The 14,668-nt window shown below is 34.2% G+C and overlaps 1 protein-coding gene, 1 long non-coding RNA gene and 1 pseudogene across 2 annotated transcripts; 2 read left to right on the top strand and 1 right to left on the bottom strand.

Moving 5' to 3' along the window:
- Positions 1–507: 507 nt before the first annotated feature.
- LOC140991826 (uncharacterized) lies at positions 508–2,092 on the bottom strand (annotated as a pseudogene).
- Positions 2,093–4,335: 2,243 nt separating this feature from the next.
- On the top strand, positions 4,336–8,990 carry LOC140990822 (uncharacterized). Its single transcript, XR_012177720.1, has 3 exons — positions 4,336–4,410; positions 4,792–4,882; positions 8,734–8,990. It is a non-coding gene; the product is annotated as an uncharacterized lncRNA (long non-coding RNA).
- Positions 8,991–11,272: 2,282 nt separating this feature from the next.
- Positions 11,273–12,678, top strand: LOC140990821 (uncharacterized). The gene is made up of 6 exons (XM_073460644.1): positions 11,273–11,448; positions 11,522–11,617; positions 11,700–11,769; positions 11,846–11,953; positions 12,066–12,152; positions 12,438–12,678. The coding sequence occupies exons 1-5, from the start codon at positions 11,396–11,398 to the stop codon at positions 12,150–12,152; spliced, it is 414 nt and encodes a 137-aa protein (XP_073316745.1). The 5' UTR covers positions 11,273–11,395; the 3' UTR covers positions 12,438–12,678.
- The last annotated feature ends 1,990 nt before the right edge of the window (positions 12,679–14,668 follow it).

Raw genomic sequence — 14,668 nt, 5'->3', positions numbered from 1 at the left:
GATCAAACTAACATGATCAAACTCAAATTTGAATATTTACGGACCAACACTGAATAGGAGAACTAAAAGGACATTTTGACTATTTTCTCTTAATGGTGTGATTACTTCAATGGGCAACTAGGAGAGAGAGAGGCGGTTTAGTTAGGCTGGCGAAAGTCAATCCACTCAAATCAACTCCCTTAATGACTTATATAGACGGTTTAATCGAGCAAATAATCCGAGAATAAATCAAGGTATAAGATCATATATAGAATTTCACACTAATTTTTTATTTTTTTTTAAAATTTGTTGCTTTTTTTATTTAGTCAATTGAATATAATGTAATTAGAGTACAACAGAAGACGTAGCACTAAAACAAGAACAGACAAAAGCTATTGAGAATTAACAGACTTTTAGTTCTATTATTCTTGAAGATGATTAAACAAGTAGCACAGCCTAATTGAAAAATGTTTCCATAATTTACCATCTACTCACAAATAACTCTATATTTACAACATCACTCGATTTTCAAGAAAATATTTGATCACATATCCATAAAACAGACCACAAAATAGCAGTCCACCCAAGAAAACTTCTGAAAGTTGTGATTTTGTGAATCGTAGCGCTTGATTTGGAGTTTGATTTCAACATATGTTGCGGAGTATTTGTCGGCCCGAGTTCCGGTGTCTCACAATAGCCAATGCCTGCATCAGACAATGTGTCCAAATCATTTCCTAGCCCACCTTTTGTATCATAGCATAGTCCCAAATTATGGTTAAGCCTTAATTTTCTCTCATTCTCCAAACCATTTCTCTTGGGATAGGCCCTACCAGTCTGTTATTGTCTAGCCTGAGCTCATTAAACCATTCAAATTCGCGATATTTGCCGGTATTGTTCGGTTTAGTCGGTTGCCATTAAGATGCAACACGCACAGTTCTGTTAGTTTATCTATTGACTCCGGTATCGACCCTTCTAAGTTCATGTTCGATAAACCTAAGATCAACAAACTAGTCAATCCCTCTAAAGTGTTTTCTGGGATCGTTGAGGGGTTGCCATTGAGGATTAGAGCTTGGAGGGAGTTGAGATTCTTGAGAGGATATGTGAATGGATTTATATAATATTGTATCTCAAATCCAAAAGGATAAGGTCTTTCAAACAGTTTAGATTCGGTATCGGATCCGAAATGCGGTTACGACTTAAATCTACCTTTAGGAGAGAATCGCAGCTCAAAAGTTGTGTAGGTGGGAACCTGTGAGATGATATTGGTTAAGGTCTAGTATGCTTAGTTTTTGAAAAGATAGGAATTGAACCGGAGAATCTGTTGCCACTCAAATCTAACGACCTTAGACCGGTGACCCGGCCGAGCGAAATCAGCATCGAACCGTTTAGATTGATTCTGTGGAGATCCAGGATTGTTAAACGGGTCAAATTGCCTATTTCATATGGAATAGGTCCAATGTGTCCATTTTCCCTGAGAACCAAAGTTCGCAAATTGGAGCCTAACAAGCCCAAAAAAGGTGGGATTGGCTGAGGGTTATCCGTAAAGCCACAGTAAAAGAATAGTGTCCGAAGGTGTGGGAGCTTGGTGATTGAATGGGAGATGAAAGAACGGGTCGGGTCGCAAGTCGGGAACGCCGTGTCATCCGACAACGCACCGAACGACAATGACACTATATGAAAGACATTGTCTTTATCCGGCATGCACGCGATCCCATGCCGACGACCCCGGCACACGTCCGGGATCTCCGTAGCCCATTCATTTCCTGTAGCTCTCATTACGTTGTACACGGCTTCTGTTTCCAACAAAATTATCGGCTTTCATAACCAGTAAAGTTAGCAAACAGTGTAATCTCTAAAAACTTTTCGACTTGTAATTTTCATAGTAAAACTTATTTGGTCAAAAATAAATATTTCATTTTCAAAATACTATTGATTAGTTTGCTTGAAAAGTGTAACTTTTGGGAAAAACATAAATTCATTTGATTAAATATTTTTAAATAAATTATATTTGCACCTAGTTTTGGCTGGGTGCCTTTGGTAGTACAATTGTTCGCTTATGACCGTACCAAAGATTCTAAACGACAGATTGGTGTACTTTAAGTGTGTTCTCCATCCTAAAAAACTTTCTCAAGATCCTTATTCATACCTTTGTTATTTTCAAAATAACTTGTAAATTCACTACAAAAATATGATGATAGGAGTCCGTTCTACTTTGGATAGCATACATATTCCATCGGTTCGTGCGGAGCAAAAACCTACTTTGGTTCTCAGATCAAGACCTTAGTTGTTTGAGCTCGGTTGATAAACTAGCGGCTCATGAAACCACATATCGAACTTAATTAGTATCTAAAATTTTAGATGACCACAAAATATAGTATATTACATTATAATACTAGTAAGGTTCCACATCCACAAAACAAATGCTCAATTAAATTATTTGAGACTTATCATGATATACTCGAGAGTGCTGGACCCTGGAAATATAAGAGGCACTTTTTCAACAAGTAAATGGACATCCTCAAATTCCTTGGCGCTTGGAAAATTTAGAAATGACACGAAAAAGTTTATATTCGACCTTTTCGAAAGAAAAAAACTCGCAGAGCAAGCGTGACATCGGTGCCGGATTGGTGCTGGATCCATGCACATCTGTGCCAGGACTCGTGTGAACTCTATCTGAGGAAAGTTGAACAAAACATGCACGAATGTGGCACAAGTTCGTGCTCTCTCTGTGCTCTTAAAGTTCAAATTAAATTAAAAAAAAAGAAAATATTTTGCAGAAATAACTATTGAAAATTAATATTTTAATATTGAATATTTGAATGTTGAAAATAAGAGTTGTAAAAATTAGAAATTTGTGTGTGATGATGTAGGTAATGATGTATTTTATTTTTTGGATTATTACCAAAGAAATTCTATAAATAGCCTCACCATTTGTGAAGAAATTCACAATTGAGTTGAGAGAAAAATATTATAAAGTGTGTAGTGTGATAATTTTGAGAGTTTGAGATTTTTACTTTTTACCGTAAATTTTTACTTTTTCACAACACGTTATTAGCACGAAGCTCTAAAAGTCCTCCATATTTTTCCAAGCTCCAAAACAGAAGAAAAAGATAACAAAAATAATAATATTTATTTTACTGTTTATTTATTTATTGTGTATATATTTAATATATAATATAATGTTATTATATACTAAAGATCAGAAATAATAAAAATAAATTTTTCAAAAAACTTGTTATAAATCCTGGGAGGATGTTAAGACGACATCCCACATTCTCGGTAAGGGATACGACAAGTATAAAAGCATATAAGGTTTTTAAACAAAATATCTTATGACACCTCATTATAATATAGTGATATGATATACATAATTATTTAAACATGACTAATATTATATACACCATATTATTACCATAAAATTATACAAATACATACATTTATTTTCTTGTACACCAACGGTCATAAACGGTAACAAAACGGCTAGTTTTTGGCCTATAAATATGATCTCACAAACACATTCAATCACTCCAACTTTCTCTTCTTCTCTAAAAATTATTCTTCATCAAATTTTTGAAGAAAAAAGAAGATGGCTTTCTCAAGGTTATTATTAATTATTTTGGTTATCATACTCACGAGTCTTGTATTTATCGTAGAATATCCTCCTCGTGTGTTTTCTTTATTTTTACAAATGCTTGTACTTGTTGTTTATCTATTACTTTGTATTGTAATATTCATTAACTAATAAAATGCATTATAATTTTTTTTAGTACCCCCATGTCAAACTTGGCAAAGCTCGAATTTGTTGCACTCGACATTACGGAGAAAAATTATATGCCATGGACTCACTACAAGAAATTTTTCTTTCAACGACACTCAAAAGACAACAGTTTTATCAAAAACCGTTGTCTTTTTCCCTTTAATAACAGTTTTAACAAAAACCGTTGTCTTTGTTAATTTTTTTTTTTTTTATGGGTGAACGACAACGGTTTTAGAAAACCGTTGTCAATGGGCGTGCTATTTGGTTGCAAAGACAACGGTTTTAAAATCCGTTGTCTTTGTGCTGTTTTTTTATTTTTATAAGACAATGGTTTTTTTTAACACCGTTGTCCTTTATGGGTTACAACAACGGTTTTTATACCGTTGTCTATGAGCTGGTTTTTTAGTAGCTACAACAACAGTTCTTAATACCGTTCTCTATGAGCGCGTTTTTATGTAGCTAAGACAATGGTGTTAAAAATCGTTGTTTATTATCGTCAGTGAAAGACAACGATTTTTTTAGTAGCTACCACAACGGTTTTATAAATCGTTGTCTAATGTACAAATTTAGGGCCTAATACAACGGTTTAAATAAACCGTTGCAACGGTAATCGGTAGTTTTGAGCAAGGCAAGGTCGTGAATCTTAGTCCTATTCTGCGCACGATTTGTCATCCGTTTGGGTAAGAATTTCACTTGATTATTTGGGTCATTTGAGGTTGTTTGAGATGTATTAAAGTAGTTTTAAGTAGCTGCTGGATCTGGCACTGGATAAGAACAGGGCGAAGAGTTTGAAGGTGTTGTGCGCTTCTAGGCTCTTCGCAATTCAGTGCTGATGCTTGATTTTATTATCAATTATGTTCCTCCTTGAAAGTTTTGAATGGTTGGGAACCTATGCGTGATTTTCCTTTTACTTCTTAAAGTAAAGTTAGTACAAATCTTGTTATCGGTGCACCTTATTTTATTTTTATTTGTTGCTTGTCATTGAAAGAAAATGATTTGTATTTGAAGCAGAAATGATTAATGTGGTTCTTTTGTGTAATGTAGATTAGATGCAGAGCGTGTTTGTGTGAAATGTGAACTACTTCCAGCGCCTTTAGGTGTATGCTGATCTGGGAAGTTCGCAGGAGTCTTACTATCCTACTTTGGGTAAGGAGTAGCAACATGAATTCAACCATTAACCAACTTATATCATTTAAATATAAAGTTTAAAACAATTTTTGGTGTTTGTAACAAAATTCTCTTTATGTATACATGTGTGTGTGTGTATATATTAAAAAGATAGTCTATCAATAAAAGATTTTTTAATATTATTTCAAATTGTTTTGAAGGGGTTGGGCTTATTGTTAGCTGAGTAGTTGTACCAAGTATGGACAAAGAATGGATGTCAAAAGATAGGCTATCACATGAATTTGATGTTGGAGTAGAGTTTTTCTTGCAGTTTATGCTAAAAAATGCTATCCATCCTGATGCAATACCTTGTCCATGTGAAGATGTGGTAATCTATGGAAGAAAAATGTTGAAACTATCAGGGCAAATTTGTATTGTAATGGTATGGATTTGACATATCATACATGGATATGTCATGGAGAAAGATCTACGAAAAGAAACTCAATGAATGATAAATGATAGATCATGTAGGACAAGATGAACACAAATCATTTAGTGAGGAACCTATAGATATGGTGCATTGTGTATATGAAAGTTATGCTGAGAATCCAAGCCAATTCAATAAGCTACTTGAAGACGCAGATAAATCTTTATATCCTGGATGTGCTAAATTCACAAAGTTATCTGCAGTTGTGAAATTATTTAACTTGAAGGCAAAATATAGTTGGAGTGATAAAAGTTTCACTGATCTACTTATTTTGTTTGGAGAAATGCTTCTAGATCACAATGAATTGCCTTCGTCTCTGTATGATGCAAAGAAAAGCTTATGTGCATTAGGGATGGACTATGTGAAAATTCATGCTTGTCCTAATGATTGTAGCTTATACCGGAAGGAGTACGAAGATTTTGCAAATTGCCCTACTTGCGGGACGTCAAGGTGGAAGTTGGGCAACAAATCGAAGGTAAAGGAAGGAATTCCTGCAAAGGTCTTGTGGTATTTCCCACCTATTCCAAGATTTCAAAGAATGTTTCGGAATAAGGCGATAGCCAAGGAGTTAACTTGGCATGCTGATAAAAGAATTCGTGATGGATACTTGCGTCATCCAGCTGATTCGCCCTCTTGGAAATTAGTTGATCGCATGTGGCCAGATTTTGCTTATGAGCCAAGAAATATTAGATTGGCTATATCAGCAGACGGGATAAATCCTCATAGTTTTATGAGTTCTGCATATAGTTGTTGGCCTGTTTTAATGATCACATACAATCTTTCACCATGGTTGTGTATGAAGAGAAAATTTGTGATGCTCACTTTGTTGATATCTGGTCCTAGACAACCGGGTAATGATATTGATGTTTACTTAGCACCTCTTATTGATGACTTAAAATGCTTATGGGATAAAGGTGTTGAAGCATATGATGCATATCGAGAAGAAAGTTTCTCTCTTAGAGCTGTTTTACTATGGACAATCAATGATTTTCCTGCATATGGGAACATGTCTGGATGTGTTGTGAAAGGATATCTTGCATGTCCTATTTGGGCAGAAGAAACATATTCGACAAGGTTGAAACATTGTAGAAAAATGTCATATACAGGCCATAGAAGGTTTCTACCTTTAAGTCATCCTTATCGAAGGCAAAAGAAAGCATTTAATGGGAAGCAAAAATTTAATCTCGAACCAAAACCATTGAGTGGCAATGAAATTTTAGAAAGAGTTCAAAGAATTAATTATCATTGTGGAAAATTCAGCGGAAAGCTTCAGTCAAAGAACGATGACGGGATAACATGCTGGAAAAAGAAATCAATATTCTTTGAACTTGAGTATTGGAAAGATCTACATGTTCAACATGTTCTTGATGTGATGCACATTGAAAAAAATGTTTGTGAAAGTCTCATCGGTACATTACTTGATGTTCCAGGAAAAACAAAGGATGGAGTAGCATCAAGATTAGTTCTTCTGGAAATGAATTTAAGGACTGAATTGGCACCAAGGATTGGGGAGAAGAAAACGTTTTTGCCAGCAAAATGTTACACACTAAGTAAGGATGAGAAAATAAGTATTTGCAATTCTTTGTCGGGAGTAAAGGTACCTGTAGGTTACTCATCCAATGTTAGAAACCTTGTGTCGATGAAGGATTTGAAACTTGTTGGCCTGAAGACACGACTATCACACTTTAATGCAACAATTGCTTCCAGTAGCCATCCGCGGTGTCTTGCCAAAACATGTCAGAGATACTATAACCTGGCTGTGTTTCTTCTTCAATGTGTTGTATAGTAAAGTGGTAGACGTCTTAAAATTGGATGACTTGCAAAGAGAGATTGTGTTGATATTGTGTTCACTTGAAAAGTACTTTCTCCCTTCATTTTTTGATATAATGATTCGTTTAACTGTTCATCTTGTCCGGGAGGTCAAATTGTGTGGACCGGTTTGGTATAGGCACATGTACCCATTTGAAAGATTTATGAAGATTTTGAAAGGTTACGTGCGCAATCGCAATCGGCCTGAAGGGTGTATAGCCGAATGTTACATTGCTGAAGAGGCTGTCGAATTTTGCTCAGATTATCTATCTAATGTCCACACAATTGGGATACCATCAAGGCATCGAGAAGTAGAACTTACTAAGCCTTTATCGGGAGCAGTTGTTCACTTCACTAGTCATGATGAGCTGCAACAAGCACATCTTTATGTATTGACAAATGATGTTGAAATTGATCCTTATGTCGAGTAAGATCTCCAACCTATCAATTCTTTCATGCACTTTGCATACATTCTATTGGTTTATCTATTAGAAATTATTTAATTAGGGAACACATGGTGGATTTGAAATCAAGATTTCCTCATAAAGTCAAGTCCAAAAAGTTGTTACAAGATGAGTATAACCGAAGGTTTACTAACTGGTTGCGTGATACTGTAAGTTCCAAAATACTAGATATTAACATGCATACAACTCTTGGTATCTTACGTAAATCTAAATTTATGGCATTGTGAAATATAGGTTGCACATTTAGTTGACCGTTCCACCCATCAAATATCAAAAAGATTGAAGTGGTTGGCGCATGGACCTAGCAACAAAGTGTTAAAGTATTCTAGTTATCTGATTGATGGGGTTACATATGTTACAAAAGAACGTGATGATATACGAGTTACTCAAAACTCTGGAGTAAGCTTAGTCGCAAAGACAATGCAAGTTGCCAGTGCCAAGGATAAAAACCCAATTGTTTCAGAGATGGTTTTTTATGGAGTTATTGAAGAAATATGAGAACTCGATTACCACAAATTTCAAATTCCAATGTTCAAATGTAATTGGGTGGAGAATAATAATGGTATTAAAGTAGATGATCTTGGTTTCACATAGGTAAATTTGAGAAGAATTGGATTCAAATCCGACTCTTTTATCTTGGGAAGTCAAGCAAAGCAAGTATTTTACATTGAAGATCCTGAAGATCCTGAATGGAGTATTGTACTTGCAACTTCTACTAGAGAGTCATTTGAACACGTTGATGATGATGAATTTGAAGACACTTTAATTGACTATCAATCTTTTACCAGAGGGTTACCATCAATGGGTGTTGACGGAGCATATGACAATGAACCATCATGGCTTCGTGAAGATTGTGATGGGACTTGGGTCGACAATGTTTAACCAAAGATATTTTACTTTTGAAGATGTATTTGTAGACAATATTGATATGTAATTTGCTTTTGAGTAGGAGTTTGTAGACAATATTGAAGTTATACTTTTATTTATCTTTGTATCTGTTGAATTTCTATTGAAAATGAATTTTTTATCCTATTTTTTGTTGTATATATTGTGTATTTATTTCTATATTGATATGTTTCTTTCAATTTTTTGTTGAGCATGTTAAATCTGGACTCTATGACATCTTTTAGAAAGCTTAAAATTGGGTCTCATGATGATGATACAATTCATGAATCGAGTAAGAGATTAGGACAGCCTCCATTGATTGGGAAGGGCAAAGAAAAATTTGAATCTATTTCTACATACAAGAGTTTTGATGGAAAGGAAATGTTGGGATCTACAGACACTGAAACAACAAGAACATCTAGAGGTCGAACACATCTGGAGAAGCTTTCTAGGCAGAGGGTTCAGGGAATTTGAAAGGAGGTAAGATTCAATCTACTTGGACAACCAGTAGGAGAAGCTGCTGCTCCAATGCAGAGTTATATTGGTGTGCTTGCTCGAGAAAAAATTAAGATAACTTACAAGACATGGAAGCAAGTTCCAAGTGAAGTGACAGAATTGATATGGGAATCTGTTAATGTAAGTTCTATTGTTTTTTCACAATTGATATTCGTATTGTTTATATATATCTTATGTTATGTCATTCTTTTTAATGTATTTACAATTTTGATGTTTTACAGTTGACGTTTGATGTTCCCCCAAGCTGGAAAAAAGGATGTTTAAGTTCGGCAAATAATAAGTGGCGTCAATTTAAATCTCACATCTCACTCGAACGTTCATTTCGAACAAGGTTGATAAACCAGAGGAGTTGGATCAACCATCTACTGGCTATGGTCTTGCACGAGATGACTGGATTTCTTTTGTAATGAATCACACGTATGATAAATTCATTGTAAGTATCTTTTTTTTTTGTTTTTTGAAAATAAGTCCACCATTAAGTATTTGACGAATTAAAAAAAATTTGATATGTGTAATTCTTCACTTGACTAAGAACTAAGTGATCAACAGAAGGAAAGAAAGAAGAAGAACATATACCCTCATCGCCTTGCTCGTAAGGGATATGCACAATTTGCTGAAGAAATAGTAAATATATTTCAACAATTGTGCCGTCCAAGAAGTGACTGTTTCTTTCCTTCGCATGAATACTTGTAACATGAGTGACTGTTTTTTTTCCTAGCATGTGATATATATCATTGCATTTGCTTTTTTTTTTCCTTCAACATTTAACCTATTTGACAAATATCATTTGATTGTTCTTGTATGTAGGCAAGTGAATTGTGTGACGATGATGATATCAACAAAGCTATTATTTGGAAAAAAGGGCGATTGAATAAATAAGGAGATTTTGATGGTCAGGAGTTGCAAATAACAGTAGAAAAGATTGTGAGCAAACTAATAAAAATCAATTATTTTATTTTAATGAAACCTTTTGAAATAATTAATATTTTCAAGTGGATGACTGGATGATTACATACAACAAAAACGTGAGAGGAAACTTCAAATAACAGGGACAAAAAAGGATATTCTCACGAAAGCCCTCAATTCAGATGAACATGGTGGACGTGTGAGAGCTGTTGGAGGTCACATCACCTCAACATTATATTTCAATGTTGGTAGAAGTTGGAAGACTGAGGATGTTGACAGAGAGCTAATGATTGAGCAAAAAAAAGAGTTGATAGAGGCTAGAAAATAAATTCAAGAGCAAGATACACGCATTCAAAAACTTGAAGCAATTGTCTACAAAAAAGGTGCATGGGATAGTAAGATTGATGACAAAGGAAGTTGCTCGGTAAAATTGCATCAAGTGAATGAAAATGAAATGAAAATCGACAAGTTTTTCCCCAGTTATGAAGATTTGAATGATGTTGAAATGAAAGTTGTGGAAAAATATGTTGCTTTACAGGTATATAATTTGTTGTGGTTATATAGTACTTAATATTTTGTAACTAAAGAGTTAGTACAATTCATTGACATAACTATTTGTCTTTCAGAGGAAACCGATTATTTTGACATTGGATTCTAGCGCATACATTGTTACATATGGAACAGTTGTCGAGGTCAATGGAGCTAATAACTTGCTTCATGGTGTTCCATTACCTCAAAATTGCATGTGTGTATCCATTGATGAAGCAATGCAAAAAACAGCCCTTTTGCCAGTTCCGATTCCCAATGAATGTGAAAATATTGGTGATGCCGTAGGAACACATGTGGCTTGGCCAAATCATTTGATAATGCTACGACAAGAGGTACACGTATGCTTATATTTCAAAGTAAATGTCTGTCAAATTCTCCAGTATTGCACCTATCGAACATGTTTACAATACAATTATCAGAAGCGTCAAAAGAACAAAACTGTCAGTGTCGAAAGAAACCAGACTTTGTCATCAAATGTGCCAAGAGCAGTGCGCATGGTGTATTGTTATTGTAAGAGAGCCCTTGAAAATGAAATGAGATTAGCATTTCTTTTAGATCATGAAGTATTTGCAGATGATTATGAAGTTAACTTGCACTTTGAGGACATCAGTCTTTTGTATCACTTGGAACCAATTTCAGGAAATTGTGTAGTTGTCTACATTTGGTAAGTCTTCGATTAACTTAAAGTTTGTTTGTTCTTTTCTTATATTATTATATTATATAAGATGAATATAATTTGTTAGTTTAGTATGTAGTGTAGTTTTGATTTTCTTTTACTTGAAATGACAGACATCTTTATAAAAAGATGTGAAAGAAAACAAGATTGACAAATTCAGATTCGTTAATCCATACAGCATCCCAAATTTGCAACATAATGCACACGACAAAACAGGTAAAACTGAAAAGTTGAACAAAAGGGCGAGTTCTTTAGCGGATATGCTAAGTGGTGCAGCAATGAATCAATTGGTTTTGGTTCCAAGTTGTTGTGGGTAAGTAAGATCCTAATATAATTTTCAATTGTTTTTTTAGTGAATTGCATACACTTATTATGTTCATGTGTAGTTTTCATTGGACTCTCACTGTCATCGAGCCTTATAAGGAGATTGTTTATTTTGTGGATCGCATTCGTGATGAGGATTGGAAATATGTTGTGGAAATGTGAGTTCATATTCCATTTTAATTATGCATTTCATTTAATGAAAAAACACTCATATATCAACTATGGTCAATGTTAATGAAGGGCGTTGACATTGTTTAACTCAAATAAAGGAAGGAAAGGAAGAAAGCGTGTACAATGGGAAGTCATAAATGTATGTGAATTTCTCATTCAAGCTAATTTTTTAATGTGTAAATTTGTCATTAACAATTTGACATTTTTTAACATAGGCTCCTAAGCAACCGGATGCAAAACAATGTGGTTATTACGTGATGAGATTCATGAGGCAGATTACTGAAGAAGTTGCAACTTTTGAGGGGGATTCACTACGATCGATAGTAATATTATCTTGCTTATATAAAATAATTACAAGTTATCTAGCTACTTATCATTTTGAAAATTCATTAAGTTGTGTTTTTTTAATAATATACTTTTTGTGTGTGTTCATAGTTCACAAAAACGGAGTATTTTATGGAAGAAATTGATGAGGTTCGCACCGAGCTAGCCGAATGCATACATGATCATATTTATGAATAGGTAGGACATGTGATTTTTTTTGTTGCACGTTTGTTGGTTCATGACATGTAGATCTCTTCATTGCTTTCGGGATATGCTGAAAGAATGTGATAATTTTAGGTGATAGGTGTGATGTATGGTCTGGCTGTGTAGGTGATAGGTGTGGTGTATGGTCGTATTTAAATTTATTTTGAATATATATTGTTGTTGTGTGTTTTTAAATTTTCTGGTATGTCCTACTTGTGGGAGGTTATGCCAAAAATTTTCTAGGCCCTGATTAAAATTATGTGGTTTTTATTTTCACAGGCACTGTAATGATGTTTTGGAAGATGCACGGGCAGAGAAATTCATTCCAACAAGCTACATAAGATATTTTGGAGTTGATATGTGCAAGTCTTGGTTGTAGGGTATTTTTATTTTTGTGAACTTGTCTAAAAATTTTTGGAATATGGTTACATACTTTTTTTAATTGTTGGTTTGGTAAATTACAAGTCTATGAATGACATATTTCTATTGTAATTCATGCATGTAGTTCTTGATCAAGTATATATGTTGATGTTTGAATTGATTTTATATAAGGGTTTAACTGATATATTATTTTACACCCAATTTTTTTTTAATTAATTAATTTATTTATTTATTTATGGTTTAAATATAATATTATATATAAGACAACAGTTTTAAAATGACGTAAATCAAATCCAAAGACAACAGATTTAAAATGTTGTAAAGCTGTTGTATATTGCAGCGAAAGACATCGGTTTAAAAACATTGATTAACTGTAGTCGAATACGATAAAAGACAACGGTTAAAAACCGTTGTCGTTGTTATAAGACAACGGTTTTTAAGAGCTACGACAACGATTTATCAACGTTGTCTTTATACATCTACAACAACGGTTTATTAACGTTGTCTTTGAGCGCACCTTTTAACCACTTGGCTTTTAACAACGGTTTTACAGACCTACAACAACGGTTTTTCACCGTTGTGTTTGACGTCTACAAAAACGGTTTTTCACCGTTGTATTTCAGCACACTTTTTAACCACAAGGCTTTTAACAATGGTTGTATAAGACCTACGACAACGATGTTTAACCATAGTTATTGGCCTTTTACGACAACGGTTTTTCACCGTTGTCTTCGAGCGCAACCTATAATCACAGGGCCTTTAACAACGATTTTAAATGACCTACGACAACGGGTTTCCACCGTTGTCTTTGGACTTTTTTCTTGTAGTGACTCTAGATGTAGAAATGCATCTTGAGTCATTGGGTCTAAGCGAGACTATTAAAGAAAATGGTATATCTTCATCACAAGAAAAAGCAAAAGCTATAATATTTTTGCGCCGACATATTGATGAAGGTTTGAAATGTGAATATCTCATCGAAAAAGATCTCATGGCTCTGTGGAAAAGATTAAAAGAAAGATTTGAACATATAAGGGAAGTTATAATTCCGGCCTCCCGGGATGAATGGAATACGTTGAGATTCCAAGATTTTAATAAAGTCAGTGATTACAATTCGGCGATATATCGAATAATCTCGCAATTAAAATTTTGTGGACATGAGGTTACAGAATCATAAATGCTTGAAAAAACCTTTTCCACGTTTCACGCATCAAATATAACTCTACAGCAACAATATAGAGTGCGTTGATTTGCGAGATATTCTGAACTCATCGCCTGTCTTCTCGTGGCGGAAAAGAATAATGAGCTGTTAATGAGAAATCATCAGGCACGACCTACTAGTTCAACGGTATTTCCTGAAGTAAATGTCGTAAGCAAAAATGAATTTAAACCTGGAAACCAAAATCAAAGTTATAGACAAGATTTTGGTCGAGGACAAAATCGAGGTCGTGGTCGTGGTCGTGGACGTGGACGTGGAAGTGGTCGTGGTCGTGGACGCAGCCGTGGTTTTGAAAATAATCGAGATAGTTATTTCTATAACTCATCTCAAAAGAGCGTCCCAAACCATCCACCGAAAAGGCATAATGAGAATATGAGTGTTAATGAGAATCACTCAAAAAGATTTGAAAGTTCTNTTTTTTATGTATTCGTATGATAATGTTTTATAGTGTGTTATATTGTATTGTATTTTATTGTCAATAATTTTATTTCATTGCATATTTTTTTTGAAGTTCAAATATGGAAAATGCTATGAAACAAGCTAAAGTTTGCATACCTGATAGTGGTACAACACACACTATCCTCCGAGATAAAAGATATTTATTGGAACTAAAACCAACAAAAACAATGGTGAATACAATATCAGGTCCTGTAGACTGGATTAAAGGTTGTGGTAAAGCACAATTTTTGTTACATAATGGTACAAAATTTTTGATCAATGATGCTTTATATTCACCACAATCGAAAAGAAATTTGTTGAATTTTAATGATATATATTCCCATGGGTATGATACTCAAACAATGAATGAAGGGAATGAGAAATATATGTGTCTTACCACATATAAATCAGGAAAGAAATATGTGATTGAAAAACTATCAATGCTCTCTACTGGATTACATTATACACATATAAC

This window comes from Primulina huaijiensis, chromosome 13 (genome assembly GCF_012295235.1).
Source record: "Primulina huaijiensis isolate GDHJ02 chromosome 13, ASM1229523v2, whole genome shotgun sequence".
Lineage (NCBI taxonomy): Eukaryota > Viridiplantae > Streptophyta > Magnoliopsida > Lamiales > Gesneriaceae > Primulina > Primulina huaijiensis.
The sequence above is the reverse complement of the archived record's forward strand: the minus strand, read 5'-3'. Positions and strand labels throughout refer to the sequence as shown.